Source organism: Canis lupus, chromosome 23 (genome assembly GCF_048164855.1).
Source record: "Canis lupus baileyi chromosome 23, mCanLup2.hap1, whole genome shotgun sequence".
Classification (NCBI taxonomy): Eukaryota; Metazoa; Chordata; class Mammalia; order Carnivora; family Canidae; genus Canis; species Canis lupus.
In genome coordinates, this window is record NC_132860.1 from 45,061,402 (window position 1) to 45,080,082 (window position 18,681).

General features: G+C 45.9%; 1 protein-coding gene across 2 annotated transcripts in view; it reads left to right on the plus strand.

Moving 5' to 3' along the window:
- Positions 1-766: 766 nt before the first annotated feature.
- PANX1 (pannexin 1) overlaps positions 767-18,681 on the plus strand; it is a 49,521-nt gene continuing 31,606 nt past the window's right edge. Inside the window, exons 1-2 of one of the 2 annotated variants that reach the window (XM_072795023.1) lie at positions 1,003-1,142; positions 15,176-15,328. In XM_072795023.1, coding sequence (XP_072651124.1) covers positions 15,268-15,328 — 61 coding nt within the window. In that variant the 5' untranslated portion in view covers positions 1,003-1,142; positions 15,176-15,267. Of the gene's footprint in view, positions 1,143-15,175; positions 15,329-18,681 lie in introns of both variants that reach the window. The other variant, XM_072795022.1, reaches the window with a different exon arrangement.

Consider the following 18,681-nt stretch of genomic DNA (forward strand, 5'->3'; position numbering starts at 1 on the left):
GGCGGTGTAAACTGCTGGCTGAGCGATCGGAGGCTAGGACAGGTGGAGACGTGCGCGAGGGACCTGAGCGCAGCCGGGGGGCGGGGGGGCGGGGGGGCGGCCCGGGTGGGAAGGGCGGGGGCGGCAGCGCAGCCCGAGGGCCCTCCCGCCTGCGGGTTCTGCCCGCCGCAGCATCTCCTCGCGCTTCTCAGGCTCCACCTCCTGGAGGCGGGTCGGCAGCGGCGGTCGGCAGCGCCCACAGGCAGCACGCGCGGACGGCGGAGGCTGGAGGCTCGGCCCCCCGGGCGCGGTCGCCGAGGCGCGGAGGGTGCAGAGTCCCGTCCTCCACGCCGGCCGCTGGGCTCCGGGGCAGCCGTGGCCCTTGGCAGCGTCTGCAGCTCCTCTTAAGCGGAGTCCACCGTGCAGAGCTGCGGGGAAACCGCGGCCCAGCAAGGCGGGCGGGAGGGGGCGCTGAGGCCGAAGGGGCGGGGCGTTTCCGTGGCGCCGCTGCTCCGCCGGGGATCGCCGTGCTGGGCGGGCCACCTGTCCCCCGCGGCTCCGCGCGCCCGGCTGTTGGAGGAGCTCGGAAGACCTCGGGTTCCGGAAGAGCTGGGCGGGGCGAGCGGGGCGGGCGAGGCGGGAGCGCACCCGGGGCCGGCTCGGGGCTGGCTGAGCGCGGGCGGGGGCGAGGCGGGGCGCGGGCGGGGGCGGGGCGCGGGCGGGGCGCGGGCGGGGGCGCGGGCGGGGGCGGGGCGGAGCGCGGGCGGGGGCGCGGCGGCGGCGCTGGGCCTCATAGGCAGCCGCGCGCCCCGGCGCACAAAGGCTGGCGCATGTGTGAGCGGCCCGGGAGCCGGCAAAGGGAAAGCGAAATCCGCGGGGGCGGCAGGGGACGGCGAAGGCGCGGCGCCGCGGTCCCGAGGCGGGGGTCCCGGCCTGCCCGCCCCGCCCCCTGGGCCCGGGGCCTGAGCGCGCCGCCGCGGCCATGGCCATCGCCCACCTGGCCACCGAGTACGTGTTCTCGGACTTCTTGCTGAAGGAGCCCTCGGAGCCCAAGTTCAAGGGGCTGCGGCTGGAGCTGGCGGTGGACAAGATGGTCACGTACATCGCCGTGGGGCTGCCGCTGCTGCTCATCTCGCTGGCCTTCGCGCAGGAAATCTCGACGGGTAAGGCCGGGCGGAGGGGCGGGGCCGGGCGGCGGCGCGAGCCGCGTGGGCCGCGGTCCCGGGTCTGCGGGACGTGGTCTGACTGCGCGCCCCGTGGCGGGGACGCGGGGTAGAAAGGCAGCCCCGGGCTGATGGCCTCGAGTGTTCTTTGCGCACGTGGTGCAGGCTGTGGCCCTGCGGATCCCGCTTGCATCCCCCCCCCCCCCCCGTTCTGCCTGCACCCCGCTGATCCCGACTGCGCCCTGGAGTGCGTGTCCTGCCCTCGCTATCAGATTTGTGGAAACCACGGCCTCCTCATCCCGTCCTCTCTCTCCCACATTTGCGTAATTATCCACAATTTTGGAGCAGAGAAGTTCCGGAGCGGCTGAGCGGAGGGCGTGAAGAAGAGGACTCCGTGAAAGCTGTGCGCTCCCTTCTTTATCTCACTGGTCGATACCGAGACTTGAGCTCTGGGGGGTTGGTTGTGAATGATGGGAAATGACTGCCCTTGGCTGGTATTAGTGGGATCCCAGAATCCTCCATCTGAACGGCCTTACTATGAATGGGGGATGAACAAGCCCCCTTCACGTGGACTGTCGTTTACTCATAATAACGCGTCTGAGGTGCCAGTGTCTGGGGCAGGATCTTGTGGTTGCCTAATAAGACTCTCTGGTCTTCCTCAAGAGCTGAAGCATAGAAAAAGGATACTTTCGAGTCAGCAGGAAAGCAGCTAGAAACAGTTTGATGGGCGGTGGGAGAGAAGAGAGGACGGTGGGGCTGGGCCTGGGGGAAAGCCTATGTGAGAAATGGTGCTGGCTTCTGGCCGTGGAGCACAGTGGAATTTGCATAAGCAGAGGTGAGACCTTTGTTAAGATTCTGAGATCACAATTGCACTACTCGGGATTTACCCCAAAAATACAGATGCAGTGAAAAACCGAGACACCTGCACCCCAATGTTCATAGCAGCAATGTCCACAATCGCCAAACTGTGGAAAGAGCCTCGGTGTCCATCAAAAGATGACTGGATAAAGAAGATGTGGTTTATGTATACAATGGAATATTCCTCAGCTATTAGAAACGACAAATACCCACCATTTGCTTCGACGTGGATGGAACTGGAGGTTATTATGCTGAGTGAAGTAAGTCAATTGGAGAAGGACAAACACTATATGGTTTCACTCATTGGGGGAATATTAAAAATAGTGAAAGGGATTATAGGGGAAAGGAAGGAAAATGAGTGGGAAAAATCAGAGAAGGTGACAAAACATGGGAGACTCCTAACTCTGGGAAATGAACAAGGGGTAGTGGAAGGGAGGAGGGCGGGGGTGGGGGTGACTGGGTGACGGGCACTGAGGGGGGGCACTGGACAGGATGAGCACTGGGTGTTATACTGTATGTTGGCAAATCAAACTCCAATAAAAAATATACCAAAAAAAAAAAAAAGATTCTGAGATCGCAGAGAATGTTATATATGTTCCTGGAAGGAGAAAGATAATGACTGTACTCCCTGAGGAGGAGCGTTAGTCACAGTTTTGGGTTATGAGCATGAATATGGGTCCAGGTCCGTTAGAACAGAGGCGTACAGGCTTGGTAGTTTTAAAAGTGCAAAGTTATTGTGTGAGCAGAGGATGGACTGGTTGAAAACAGTACTGAATAAGCCTGATGGTATCCTGTAGGGTCTGGGATCAAGGAGGAGAATCGGAGCTAGGGAGGCCAGATGCCAGAAGATGGGGCCTTGGTTGACGTCTTGTGCATGGATGGGGGCCAAGATTTGAAGGGAAAGGATGGGAAGGGGTGAATTCTAAGAGATCAAGGAGCAATAAGTGGCACCTGGGTACCTAGTTTTTAATAGGCAATGAAGGGCAGATATGACCAGAGTTGATAGAAAGGCTGCAGCCCAGAATGATTGGAGAATGGTGGGGGGGATTTTTGTTTTTTAAAGATTTATTTATTTAGAAAGAGAGAAAGAGCACATGCACAGAGCAGGTGGTGGAGAGGGGCCGAGGGAGAGAATATCTAGCAGACTTCCCACTGGGTGCAGAGCCTGATACGGGGGCTCGATCTCATGATGTTGAGATCATGACCTGAGCCGAAATCATGGTCAGAAGCCTGAGCCCCCCAGGTACCCTGAGAATGGTGGTACTCTTGATGAGAATAGTGAAGTTGCAGGAGGAGTTAGTTAGAAGAGGGTTATGGTAAGCTTAATTTTGTGATCTACAGCACTAAGTTGTTCAGTGTGGCAGGAAGTTGCCAAATTCATTGTGGAGAATACGTGATCAGTTTTTTTGTCTTTGGGCAGGCATAGTCCTGGGGTTTCCTTCCGCCTTCCAGATGATCAGGAGTTGGGACTTCTAGTAGAAAGGAAAACCACCAAGCAGCTTGGGTCCTAGAGATAATCTCTCCCTTCAGCAGATGTTCTTTGGGTACCAGCTATGGGTTGGACCCAGTGCTATGCCCCGAGGGCCCAGGAATAAATGAGGCACAGTCCCTGTCATGGAGGAGTAACAGTCTTGGGCACCTGATGCCAGGAGGAGGGAGTTGGTTACCCTTGGTGATCAAAGTTGACATCTACCCCACCCCCCCATACTAGAGGGATTCAGAAAGCAGAAACACTTTCAACAAGTTTAAGTTGATGGGCTGAGAGGCATTTGGCTGGCATTGGGAATGGTTTCACCCAGCAGGAGTCTGACCTTACGCTATGCACAGAGCACTGCTGTGTGTTGAGTGGGACAAGAAAGGAGTTTGAGGCATGGTCTTCCTCCCACCCTGTAAGAGTTTACCTCCTATCTGGGTGCTAGGACAGACATGTTGACAGGTGACATTCAGCAGCATGTAATTCAGTGGCAAGACAGTGTCATGCTCTGAGCCCCAAGCAGGTGAAGGTTGGGGGAAGCTGTGGAGCAGACTCCCATTCTTCTCAGATGCTTCAGGCATGTGGGATGAAGCCAGCTGGACTGGGGAAGACCTGTCTGGTTGAGTACTCAATTGGGACAGTGAGAGTCAGGTCAGTCCAGCCAGGCTGATAGGGAAGAGCAGGAAATCTCACTCTTTTCCCACGGGTGGTGGTGTGTATATATAAAATGTGAAAAATCACCTTTTCAGGGGCGCCCCTGCTAGGAGACATCCTTAACCCCTGAAGTGTAGCCAGGAGCATTTGGAAGGCTTTGGGATAGTGAGCTACTGGCTGTTGAACTAATGTAAGAATTAAAACACACACCTGGTCTAGTGAGGCCTGATACTTCTAACTCTGCTGGTCTAAAACACTCCAGGCCCAGCTCCCCATAAGGTAAGCTGGGTTTGCACAAAAACCAACAACCCAACTTTACATTAACTTGGCACACAGCAGAAGACAGTTTCCATGTCATCGTGCCTGGACTAGGAAGACTGGGATGGAAGCCAGAGAAGGGAGAACTGACACTCTGTTTTACGGGCCCTAACTTTTTCTCTCCCCTTGCCTTGCCTCATGTCTTGTACACAAGTGCTCAATAAAAATACAATGAAGGAAATGCTGGAGCACATTAAGGACTCTCTGGGGTTCTCCCTTGGACTGTGGCTGGGCTCAGAGGAAGCAGGGGCATTCTGGGGAAGGGAAAGCATGGAAGAAAGGAAGCCAGGTTCCAAGGATAAGGTTAGGTCAAAAATTCCAGTTGCCAGGTCCCACCCAGTGCCTGGAATTCACCAGCTAGAGACAAGGGTTCCTGGCATGGAGAGAGAGACTTCCCAGTCGCTGGGCTACCCGGCATTTGAGAACACAAGTCATGCTGAGTTGTGGTTTCTATCCTGATGTCTGTCCCCAATAATAGCATTCACGGATACAGGTCATCATGGGAGGGAGCCAAGTTGCCCTGTTTGACTTATAAGTGTGGATTATATTCCGTGTACCCCGGATTCCCTTTGGCAGTATTTCATGATGAAGAGGGAGCTGTGTTTGTAATGTCGAAGCACTCTACTAGGTCAGGCAGATGAATGCCATTTCCTGTGGCCCGGAGAACACACACGTGTCACCAGTGTGGAAGCTGCAGGGAGGCAAAGTTCTATGCCACAGAAGGACCCTTGTTCTAATACACCTATCCCCAGAGTTTAGAGTTTAGAAATAGGTGGGTGACAACTCTGTGTAGAATACAAGCATCAGTAGGGGTGCGTGGGTGGCTTGCATAGTCAGTTAAGCTTAGGTCTTGATCTCAGGGTCCTGAGTTCAAGTCTCACATTGGGCTCCATGCTAAGCATGGAGCCTACTTAAAAAATAACAAAAAAGAATGCCTAAGTAGGCTACATGGCCTTTAAGCTCTGAGGTTTTAAGAGCATTTATCTAAGCTATTAAAGAAATAGATTCCCTAAGCTACCTTTCAACATCAGTGGGACCCATGTTCTTGGAGTCTTTCCACAGGGGCTGCCATGCCGTTGGCCTAGGGCTGTATATATATAGGTCCTGGTGCCAAGGTATTCCTCCTGCTTTGTTTCTCTGGTGCCCTAACCTGGCATGTCAGGAGGCCCTGGGAGAGGAGAGCCTCCATCTCCTGCCAGGGTGCTTCTTGCCCTGAGCCAGGCTGGCTGGACCAGATGAGCAGCGGGGGCAGCCAGCAGACCCCTGGAAAAGGTGTTTTGTCTGCCGGGGGAGCCTTCTCTCCCTGCTGCCTTCCCAACGAGCACCTGCAGTTCTGGGCAGAGGGATCTGGTCTGTCGGGGCTAGTTTTACAGGGCCAGCATTAGGCCAGCCCGACACCGCCCCAAGCCCCGTCGAGCCGAAGGACAGACCTAGATGCTAACTATAGCTGCTTCTGATACTATTAGCTTACAGTTCTCCCTGTGTTTCCTCCACTCAGGAGAGGCTACTGATGGGTACAATTTTTCTGGGTTAATTTTTTTTTCTTTTTTACTGTTGTATTTTTATTGTACAAATAGTACCTAAAAACATTCTCATGGTAAATGATGCATAAACCACCTTCATCATGTGCTAGAGGTAACTTACCATTATGGATGCTTAGAACAGCCTCAAAGTCTCCTTCCTCTCATGAGTACACAGGTATACATTCTTTTAAAAACTAATTGAGTCCTACATAGTGGTTTGCGTTTTCCCACTTCATATGTTTTGGAGGGTGTTCCATGTTAGTACATAGGCATTACCTCACTATTTTTTTAATTAAAGTATAATTAACTTACAATGTTATATTAATCTCAGGTGTATGCTGTAATGATTCAGCACTTCCCTGCATTACTCACTCCTTTGCCCATCCCCTCACCCACTTCCCCTCTGGCAACCACCAGTTCATTCTCTGTATTTAAGAATGTATTTTTTTGTTTGTCTCTTTTTGTTGGTGGTGGTGGTTTCTTAAATTTCACATGTGAGTGAAATCATAGGGTATTTGTCTTTCTCTAGCTCCATCCATGTTCTTACAGAGCGTCATATATTCTTATAATTGATTTAAGTACTCTTAATGAGGCACGTTTAGGTTCTTTCAAAATTTCTTTTTTTTTTTTTGCCTTTTATTTTATTTTATTTTATTTTATTTTATTTTATTTTATTTTATTTTATTTTATTTTATTTAAATTCAGTTTGCCAACATATGGTATAACACTCAGTGCTCCTCTCATCATGCGCCTTCCTTAGAGCCTGTCACCCAGTTACCCCATTCCCCTTCCTACCCTTCTGCAACCCTCCACATGTTTCCTAGAGTCGAGTCTCTCACGGTTTGTCTTCCTCTCTCATTTTTCCCCACTCAGTTTCCCCCATTCCCTTATGGTCCCTTTCATATTTTTTATTTTCCATGTATGAGTGAGACCATATGATGATTGTCTTTCTCTGACTGACTGACTTCACTCAGCATAATATCCTCCAGTTCCATCCACATCAGTGTAAATGGTAGGTATTCATCCTTTCTGATGGCTGAGTAATATTCCATTGTATATATAGACCACATCTTCTTTACCTGTTTGTCTGTCGAAGGAGAGACATGGCTTCTTCCTCAGTTTGGCTATTGTGGACTATGCTGCAACGAACATTGGAATGCAGGTGTCCTGTCGTTTCACTCTATCTGTGTCTTTGGGGTAAATACGCAATAGTGCAATTGCTGAGTTATAGGGTAACTCTATTTTTAACTTAAGGAGCCTCCACACAGTTTTCCACAGTGGCTATACCAGCTTGCATTCCCACCAACAGTGCAAGAGGGTTCCCTTTTCCCCACATCCTCACCAACATTTGCTGTTGTTTTTCCAGCTTTTTAAAGGGAGGCTTGTATTGAAATGTATTTCCCTCTTAGGACCGCCTTTGTTGTATCCCAACGATTTTGAACAGTTGTGCTTTCATTTTTGTTGGTTTGCATGAATCTTTTTAATTCTTCTCTAATTTCCTGGTTGACTCATTCATTTTTCAGTAAGATGCTCTTTAACCTCCAAGTGTTTGAGTTCCTTCCAAATTTCTTCTTGTGATTGAGTTGTAGTTTCAAAGCATTGTGGTCTCAAATATGCAGGGAATAATCCCAGTCTCTTGGTGTCCGTTGAGACCTGATTTGTGACCCAATATGTGGTTCAATCCTGGAGAAAGTTCCATGCGCAATTGAGAAGAATGTGTATTCTGTTGCATTAGGATGGAATGTTCTGTATATATCTGTGAAATCCATCTGATCCAGTGTGTCATTCAAAGCCCTGTCTCTTTGGTGATGTTTTGCTTAAAAGATCTGCCCTTTGCTGAAAGTGGAGTATTGAAGTCTCCTACTATTAATGTATTATCTATGTGTCTCTTTACTTTGGTTATTAATTGGTTGATATACTTGGCTGCTCCCACATTAGGGGCATAAATATTCATAATTTTAGGTCTTCTTGTTGGATAGACCCTTTAAGTATGATATAGTGTCCGTCTTCATCTCTTACTACAGTGTTTAATATAAAATCTAATTTATCTCATATGAGGATTGCTAACCCAGCTTTGTTTTGAGGACCATTTGAATGGTAAATGGTTCTCCACCTCTGCATTTTCAGGCTAGAGGTGTCCTTAGGTCTAAAGGAGTCTCTTGTAGACAGCATGTAGATGGGTCTTGCTTTTTTATCCAGTCCAATACCCTCTGTCTTGACTGATCATTTAGCTCATTCACGTTCAGAGTAACTATTGAAAGATACGAATTTAGTGTCATAATATTACCTATACAGTCCCTGTTTCTATGGATTGTTTCTTTGGGCTTCCTCTTTGTTTACAGGGTCCCCCTTAATGTTTCTTGCAGAACTGGTTTGGTGGTCACATATAGTTTCAGTTTTTGCCTATCCTGGAAACTCTTTATCTTTCTTCAATTCTGAATGACAGTCTTACTGGATAAAGTATTTTTGGCTGCACATTTTTCTAGTTTAGTACCCTGGATATATCCTGCCAGCCCTTTCTGGCCTGCCAGATCCCTGTGGATAGGTCTGCTATTAATCTGTTTCTCCCAATAGAAGTTAGGAATCTCTTTCTCAAGCTGGTTTTAGGATTTTCTCTTTATCTCTGAAATTTGCAAGCTTCACTATTATATGTTGGGGTGGTGATCAGTTTTTGTTGATTTCGGTGGGGGTTCCTCTCTATCTCTTGGATATGGATGCCTGTTTCCTTCCCCAGATTAGGGAAATTCTCAGACATGATTTGTTCATGTGTATCTGGTCCTCTCTTTCTCTCTCTCCATGCCCTCTGCAATCCCAATGAGATGAATGTTATTCTTTCTCAAACTATCATTTAATTCTCGGAGTCTCTCTTTGTGCGCTCTTAGTTGTTCCTTCCTTTCCAGACCATAAGTTTCTCAGCTTCCTTCCTTTCCAGACCATAAGTTTCTGGAGGGCAGGAACCCTCTGTCCTCTGGTTGACTGCTATATCCATAGTTTCCAACTAAGACTTGATACATAGTAGACATTCAACAGAGTGTGTGAATGAACAGAATATCCAGTCCCACTGGATCCTGAGTGTTAGTTATTCTATTGTCTGGAAGATGGAATTTTATGTATCTTCAAAGGGTTAGTTTTAAAAAAGTTTGTCAAAAATATTTGGAAACTCTGAATAGTATCATTGGAACTGACTCAAATAAACAATAATAGAGGAAGGAATGTGAATTGAGAGAAGATAAGCAAACATTTAGTAATGATGAGATCAATTTTAAAGTAACTAGAACTTACCCAAGCAGCATTTGGTCTGTTTTCTTTTTTATTTTATTTTTTTAATGTTTTTACTTGGCATTAATTGACACACAATGTTATATTAGTTTCAGGTATACAGCATAATGATTCAGCATCTCTGTGTTACGCTGTGCCCACCACAAGTATAGGTCCCTTCTGTCACCATACAGTGCTACTAAAATATCATTGACTATATTTCCTATAGTCAATTTCCTATATTTCCTATGCTACACCTTCTATTCCCATGACTTATCATTCCATAGCTGGGGCTCTTATTACCCTTCCCATTCCCCTTCACCTATTTTGCTACTTCCTCCCAGCCCCTTCCCTCTGGCAACAATCAGTTTGTTTTCTGTATTTATAGATGTGGTTCTGCTTTTTGCTTATTTGTTTATTTATTCATTTGTTTTGTTTTTTAGATTTCATGTCTGATGAAATCATATGGTATTCATTTTTCGTGGCCTGACTTATTTCACATGGCATAATACTCTCCAGGTCCATCTGTTTGCCCTAAGTGGCAAGATCTCATCCTTTTTTATGGCTGCATAATATTTTGTCTGTGTGTGTATGTGTACATACCACATTTTTATCCATTCATCTATTGGGGGACACTTAGGTTACTCCTATATCTTAGCTATTATAAATAATGCTGGACTAAACATAAAGCTTCATATATCTTTTCAAATTATGTTTTTGTTTTCTTTGGGTAAATACCCAGTAGTGGAATTACTGGATCATACAGTATTTCTGTTTTTATTTTTTGGAAGAACCTCTGTACTATTTTCCTGTATCAGTTTTACAGTGGGGAAAAGAGTGTCTCCAATGAATGGTGCTGGGAAAACTGGACAGCTACATGCAAAAGAGTGAAACTGAACCAATTTCTAACACCATACAAAAAAATAAACACAAAATTGATTAAGACCTAAATGTGAGGCCTGAAATCATAAAAATCCTTGAACAGAATGTTGACTGTGATTTCTTTGACATCAGCCATAGCTACATTTTTCTAGTATGTCTCCTAAGGTAAAGGAAATAAAAGCAAAAATAAACTATTGGGATTACATAAGGGGATTGGAATTACATAATAAGCTTTTGCACAGCCAAGGAAACCATCGGCAAAACAAAAAGGCAAGATATTAAATGTGAGAAGATATTTGCAAATGATATATTTGATAAGGGATTAATATCTAGAATATATAAAGAATTTATGCAACTCAACACCAAAAAAAAAAAAAAAAGAGCAGTCTGATTAAAAATGGGCAGAAGACATGAACAGACATCTCTCTAAAGACATCCACATGGCCAACAGACACATGAAAAGATGTTCAACATCACTAGTCAGGGAAGTGCAAATAAAAACCACAATGAAAAAAAAAAAAACCACAATGAAATATCACGTGTATCTGTCAGAATGGCTAAAATTAAATTAAATTAAATTAAAAAAAATAAGTTGGCAAGGATGTGGAGAAAAAGGAACCATTGTGTGCTGTCATTGGCAGGCATTCTTTTTGTTTTAGTGAACACTGTTTCCTGACTTGAAATTAGAAGACCCATTTTTGATTATTTACTCCCCTTGTCCTTTGCCCCCACCCCGACCCCTGCCCCAAGAAAAAAGGAAGAAAGGAAAATGAAACTATGGAAGAAAGTCTATTCTTTCATAATAGATGGAATTTCCACCACTGGCAAAAACTGAAAGTACATCTTGGAACCTTTACAGCTTCTAGTTTGGATTAGCAACACCCTTTAAAAAAAACAAAAACAAAAACATAAGCACCACCTTTCCTCTGCACAGTACTTCCTTGGATTTTTTGCCCAAACCCCTAACTGAGGCAGTAAGTTTGGCCCAGAGTGGAGAAGGGGTGGCAGTTTGGGAGCATCATGCCCACTGTGCTCTGGCTGAGTGAGGCAGACAGTGTGGGGACATAGGTGACCAGGAGTGCAGGGACCCAGAGAGAACCTGTATAGTACTGAAGCAAGCCTGGCTGTCTGTGGGATACAGGTGTGTGTCAGGGAAAGGGGTTTTTCATTGTCACGGATTTATTCATCCTCTCTAAAGCTTGTGCCCCTTTTTCTCTGTATTTTATGTTTTTATCTGATGATAAAGACAGGGCTCAGTGTCAAAAATATGGAAAATACAGAAGAGAAAAAAATAGTAGTAATTCTACTGCCAGAGATAGCCACTCTTATGTCTTGGTAATATCTTCCCCCGAGGCTTTTTAGATCTACATAGCTGACAGCTTCTACTTCTTAAGAAATCAAACACTAAATCAGGGCCATCTTACCATGTATTCTTAAACTTGTTTTTTGTTGGCTACAAAATTGAATGTTGAATAGGAATATCAAAATGTAACCCTTTCACAATGTGTTTGCTAATATAAATAGCATTGTGGAGGACACACTTGAACAGAGCTCTCTTTCCAATGAAGATTTCAGTATTTTGACAAATTGTGTAAGTCCAATTAGGAGGTCAGAGTGTGCAGACATTTTCAGGACTCTGATTGACATGGCAGGCCACCCTCCAGAAGGATCGTCCCCTGCCACTTCCACCAGCAGGTAGGAGAGGGCCCTTCTCCCACCGTCAGCAGCACGTAGTGTTTGTCATTGACAGTTTAGTAGATGGATAAAGCTATGCCGTTGTTTCAGGTCACATTGATTCAATCACAGCATTGCATGTTTTTCCCTAGATACTTATACCATTTACATAATTCTGTGAATTGTTCGTGTCTTTTCCTTGTCTTTCAGAGGGGAAGTTGGTTTCTCAATGGATTTTATTAACTTCTAAGATAGTTTCGGATATTTGGGGGCCATCCTTAAAGGCAGATACCTTCCTTGCCAGTTGTCAGTTACCTTTGAATTGTGACTATGGTTAGTTTTGATGAGCAGAAATTATTTTAAATTGTCAAAACTGTCTGCCTTTTAAATTTTTATTTCTTCAATTCTGTTATGATTAGACCAGTGTAGTTCCTCCTTATGACAGTTAAATATCCATCTAGTTTTTTTCTAATGATCTTTGATGATTTTATTTGAATTTACCTCTTCAATCTGCTTTGGTCTTTTGATACTGTAAATTAAGACTCTTGCTGATAATTCCCTCATCGTTATTTATTGAGGAACTTATTCCTTACCCAGTGATCTCTGGTGATTTCTTTATTATAAACTCTGATGTGAATAAGCCTTGTTAGGGCTATTTGTATTGTTCTATTGGTCTATTAATTCTCATAAAATACCAGACCATCCTGTTACTGCTTTCATCCTATATGCAAGGAGGTACCTGGGTAAATTAAATAAATAAAATCTGGAAATAGTGGAACCATGAACAAGGAAACCAAAGCAAAGCTCAGCAGTAGAAGTGTCTGACTTGCCTAGCACAGAGTGTTGCATCTTCAGGGCATAAATTCCTCATAATATAGTAAATATTTAGAATGCTACTGAATTTTAGAAAGAGGATCATGATCGAGAGGTCCTTATTGGAACTTGTCAGGTCATCTCAACTACTGGACACTTTTTTCTTTTCGATAGTTATGAGAACCAGTACATTGCCACATTTTGGGATGTTATTTAGGCTGCTGCAGCTTCCATATTTTGATCACTGCTATTACTAGTATCTTTGTGATTACAGGAAGTTGTAACCAATTACAAATGGGTTCCGAGAAGAATTACAGCTTCCAAATTGGTTTGGAATGCGGTGAATATTCCAGGAGGAAGGATGAATAGGCTATATGTTGCCTCAGTGCTTCGGCTGATGAAACAGGCTTTGGGCAGTGAGACTCCTGATATGCTCCCTGCACCAGCCCCAATACATCCCACACCACCTGCTGCTGGTGTGACAGTGGAGGGAGCTTCCTCGATTCGAAATTCTAATTTGCCACATATCTTTAAGTCTGTGTGTTTGTGTATGTCTGTGTTCAAGTTCAGACAGCAAGAGAAAGTGAAAGCCCTGCCCTTTTTTGGACACACCTACTCTTGGTCTCTTTCCCTGAGGTAACTACCACTACTGTTACTTCTTAGTGTTTTATGCTGCTCTGTGTTCCTTTGGAAAAACATGGTTTTATTTGTATTTTATTCTTACTGCATTTAAAACAAAATATTATGCCAAGTATTAAGAGCTTGCAATTTGCTCATTTGTCTGCAATGTGTCCTGGAGATATTTTCATGTTGTTTCATGTAGATTTGCCTCATTCTTTTTAGGCATGGCATAATTTTCCATAGTATGGACTACACCCCAGTTCATTTAACCATTCAGTTAAGGGTCGTGTATGTTCACTCTGCATTTTCCTACTATACATGGTTGTTCAGGGAACATCCTAGGACGTACTTCCTCAGGCAAGATGTGTTTCTCTAGATCAGTGGTTCTTAAACTTTTTGGTCTCATGACCCCTATATACCTCAGGCTCTTAAATTCCTTTGAAGATTTCAGAGAACTTTGGATTGGGGGTTGTATCTATCAGTATTTATCATGTTAAAAATTAAAACTGAGAAAATTTGAAAACAATTTAAATAATACGTTGATTACATGTCAACATATATATATTTATTATTTTATTTGATTCATTTATTCACGAGAGACACACACACACACAGAGAGGGGCAGAGACACAGGCAGAGGGAGAAGCAGGCTCCATGCAGGGAGCCCGACGTGGGACTCGATCCCAGCTTTCCAGGATCACGCCCTGGGCCAAAGGCAGCGCTAAACCGCTGAGCCACCCGGGCTGCCCTATATATCTCTTAAAAAATAACTTTAAAACCAAAAATTTTGTAAGAAGAGTGATGTTGTTTTCCACTTTTACCAAATCTCCTCAATGTCTGACTTCATAGAAGACCACTGCATTTTCACATCTGCTTTTCATTCATTGTGTGGCAATCTCCCATGTCAGTGACCTCTGGAAACCCCACTGTATAAACTCAGAATGAGAATATGAAGGCAAATAAAACTTGCTATTACTGTGAAAGTAGGCCTCACATCACGGAACTTCAATCTTCCATGGAAAGATTCTCAGGTTCTGGACCACACTCAGAGAACCTGTGCTCCAGGGTCAAACTGGAGGATGGAGTTGGAAGTTAGAGGGTCAGGACGCCTGGGTGGCTGAGCGATTGAGTGTCTGGCTTTGGCTCAGGGCATGATCCCGGTTTGGGGATCGAGTCCTGCATCAGGCTCCCTGCATGGAGTCTGCTTCTCTTCTGCCTGTGTGTCTGCCTCTCTCTGTGTCCCTCATGAATAAACAAAATCTTTAAAAAAAAACAAAAGAAGTTAAAGGGTCACAGATGTGCACATTCCAAACATAAAAGGTACTTCCAGGTGGTCTCCAGAATATTCCCTCACCCTCCTACCGGCGATGGAGGGGAGTAGGCCTGTCCCTACAGCTTTACTGATGTGTGATATTTTCAGAGTTTTCTATTTGCTCTTCTCATTGAAATGGCATCTCACTGTTTCGGTTTGTAGTTCCCTATTTGCACTGGGATTTCACAAGACATAGTTCTGGGCTCTGGCTGTAACACTGAGCAGTGTTCTAGGGACTGCTCATTCTTTCCAGCCCATTTACTGGTGCCTTGTGGCCTTGGGTATTTGATCTTAGGGAGACCATCAGGCCTCAGCTGGTTATCATTGCCTTATGAAATCTCCCCCAACCCCAATCTATCCTGTTTCTTTTTATTTGTTTTAAGCTGAAAGTTAAAAAGAAAAAAAAAAGATCCTTTCCCTCTGTTCCCTATTTAAGTTTGGTCAGTGAGCAGAACTAACAAATACCTTTTGGGAAATGTTAAGATGTCTTTCAGAAAGTTCTTTCTTCTAAATGTTAACATCTGTTGCGTGTTTGATGATTGTGTTGTGTAAGGGTCCTTAGAGTTTCAAAAAGCACAGAGAGAGTTCTATTCCCTCATTTGGGGAGGCTCACCTCTCCTCTGACCAGGCTTTCTTTTCAAAACAGAAAATGATGCCTGTTAAGTGAGATAATACATGGAAAACAGCCTGGTACCTGGCTTGTGTTTCGTACATGCTGCTTGACGCTGAAGCCGGTGCATGTTAAGCATCTGCAATCTGGAGGTGTTCTGCAATATCATGATAAACCAGCACAGCCAAGGTGAGCACTTCTCTCCGGCTCTCACTCATGCCCAGGCCCTACTCAGAGGACTGTAGGAGGCTCAGCTCCAGAGGAGGAGCCTGGATGGCAGGACCTCACTAGCCTCCTGTCCCTTCCCCTGGGTCCCTTAGAGGAAAGAGCCTGGTGATCTTGCGATTCTTCTTCTTTTTTTTTTTTTTTTTTTTTTTTTTTTTTTTTATAAATTTTTATTTATTTATGATAGTCACACAGAGAGAGAGAGAGAGGTGCAGAGACACAGGCAGAGGGAGAAGCAGGCTCCATGCCGGGAGCCCGACGTGGGATTCGATCCCGGGTCTCCAGGATCACGCCCTGGGCCAAAGGCAGGCGCCAAACCGCTGCGCCACCCAGGGATCCCGCGATTCTTCTTCTTAATGAGGCATCATTCCTTTTAAGTCTCTCTGAACTCACTGAGCCTTATGCCTTCAGTTTTCTTTTCTGCACACAGTGGAGTGAATACCGAAACAGGAAAGTGATGCTCTGTTAAAGAACTGAAGGAATGCCTGTATAGCTTAATGGCAAGGAACAGCTGCATGGCGCATGTGTGCCCAAAAGGCATCTGGCCCCAGAATCAGTCTGAGCCCTTGCAACATGAGGACAGTGGACTCAAATTAGTTATTGGGTGCCCTCCAGGACCCTTCTGATTCTTGATTCTGGTGCTGTGGTTCCTGCCCCACCTTAGGGTCATTACTCTTTTTCACATCTTGTTTCCATTAAGTCGTGTTCTTGTCCTTTTGGCCCATCCCTGAGCACTGCCCCTGGGAGCTTGCAGCCTGGCCGGGGGGATGGCCTCCCAGTAACTGCCGCATGCTGGCTATGAGAAGTGTTTTGGAACAGGTGCCCTGGTGGGGAGCCTCCCCATTAGGGATGGCTTGATGAGGAGAGGCGCTGGACTGAGTTACCCATCAGCTTGTGCGGAGCCTCTTAGGGGAGGACAGACATGGTTTTATTTCTGGGGAAAAGGGAACAGGATCAGTATTACTGGGGCCTGTGGAACAGGGGGAGGAGTGATTGGTGTAAGATGAGAGAGGCAGGTAGGGCCTGGTGGTCATGGAGCAACTGTGGCATTTGGATTTTAGTGTTGATCCAGAGCAGTCAGAGGGCTTTTAGCGGTACGGGGCATCATCAGATACGAATTTTAAAACCTTGCCCCAGGTACACCGTGAGAATGGACTGCAGCTGTAGAGACACTAGTTAGGGGCTATTGCAGTTGAATTTGGACTGATGATCTCTGTGCACTTGGAGATCAAGGATTGTCACAGGTGTCTTGGACTCTGCCATGGTACATTGTATGGGACAGTTTTTGTTTTTTTTTTAAGATTTTATTTATTCATGAGAGACATAGAGAAGCAGAGACACAGGCAGAGGGAGAAGCAGTCTGCCTGCAGGGAGCCTGATATGGGACTCGATCCTCGGACCCTGGGATCACTATCTGAGCCAAAGCCAGATGCTCAGCCACTGAGCCACCCACGTGCCCAGGATATCTTATAAAAGTTTAGTGGGGGCGCTGTGAGCACGCGGGGGCTCGCCAGCCTCTCCCGGGATGTTAGAGCTGATCTGGGAAGGCCCCGAGCTGGTCCCATTCAGTGGCTTTCTGCTCTGGGGCTTCATGGTCACTTGAAGCCTGGCCTGGCATGGGCGGTGAGGAAGGAGTGGGCCAGAGCTGGTGTGGAAGCCTGGTCCTAGGTAGCCAGCAATTGGTGCTCATCACCTGGTGGAGCAGGAAGCCCTGTCTGCTATGGGCCTGTGAAAAGCTGCAGCTCTGGGAGGGCCTGGCCCAGGCCCCCGGGGGTGGGGGCAGTGGAAGGTTAGCGTCCTGAAGGGGAATGACACTTGTGCCTGCCCTTACTGCCTGCCTTCCTCTGCTGTCTTTAGGACCAGTGTTAACAGCTCCTGGGTGTGCATATGTAAACATACACATTTACATTTTTTGATGAGGCTTTACTTTTTTAGAGCATTTTTAGGTTCACAGCAAAACTGAGGGGAAGTACAGAGATCTGCTCTATACTCCCTGCCCCAACACATGCATAGCCTTCCCCGTTATCAATATCCCCTGCAAGAGTCGTACATTGTGTGGACTTGGGAAAAATGTGAACAACATGTGTCCATCATTATGGTATCATGCAGAACATTCTCACTACCCTAAAAATCCTCTGTGCTCTATTTTCCCACGCCCTACCCCCCAACCCCTGGCAACCACTGATCATTTACTGTCTGTTAGTTTTGCCTTTTCCAGTGTCATAGAGTTGGAACCATACAAGTTTATAGCCTGTTGGCTTCTTTCACTTAGTCATATATATTTATGTTTCCTCCATGTCTTTTCATGGCTTGATAGTTCATTGCCTTTTGGTGCTGAGTGTCCCATTATCCCATTGTACCACAGTTTATCCATTTCCCTTTTGAAGGACACCTTGGTTACTTCCAAGTTGTTTTTTTTTTTTTTTTAAGATTTTATTTATTTATTCATGAGAGACACAGAGAGAGAGAGAGAAGCAGAGACATAGGCAGAGGGAGAAGCAGGCTCCATGCAAGGAGCCCGGCGTGGGACTTGATCCTGGGATTCCAGGATCACGCCCTGGGCTGAAGGCAGGTGCCAAACTGCTGAGCCATCCAGGGATCCCTACTTCCAAGTTTTGACAGTTATAAGTAAAGCTGCCGTAAATATCCATGCATAGTTTTTGTGTAGACCTGGGTTTTCTTTTGGGCTAATACTAAGCACAATTGCTGGATCGTGTGTAAAATATGCTTCGTTTTATAAGATACTGTCTTCTGAGTATCTCTGTGTGTGCTTTCCCAGTTACAATGGACGAGCGTTCCTGTTGCTCCACATCCTTGCTAACATTTGGTATTGCTAGTGTTCCAGATTTTGGCCACTCCAGGAGGCATACACTGGTACCCTGTTTTAATTCGCCTGTCTCTGAGGACATACGATGTGGAGACCCTTTTCATATGCTCATTTTCCATCTGTGTATCTTCTTTAGTGAAGTGTCTGTTAAACTCCTTGGCCCATTTTTAATTCAGTTGTTTGTTTCCTAACTATTGAGTTTTAAGAGTTCCTTGTGTATTTTGGGTAACACTTCTCTACCAGATGAAGCTGCCATAGACTGACATTGCCTGTGTGCTACGTCCTCTGAGCACAGTGTTTGTTAAGCAGCAACCCTTCTGGACAGTTACATGTTTTTCACTTTTAAGAGACTGTGGGATAGTTAAGATGTGAGTTTTGGGGGCACCTGGGTGGCTCAGTTGGTTAAGTGTCTGCCTTCAGCTCAGGTCATGATCCTGGGGTCCTGGGAGCCAGCCCCACGGTGGCTCCTTGCTCAGTGGGGAGTCTGCTT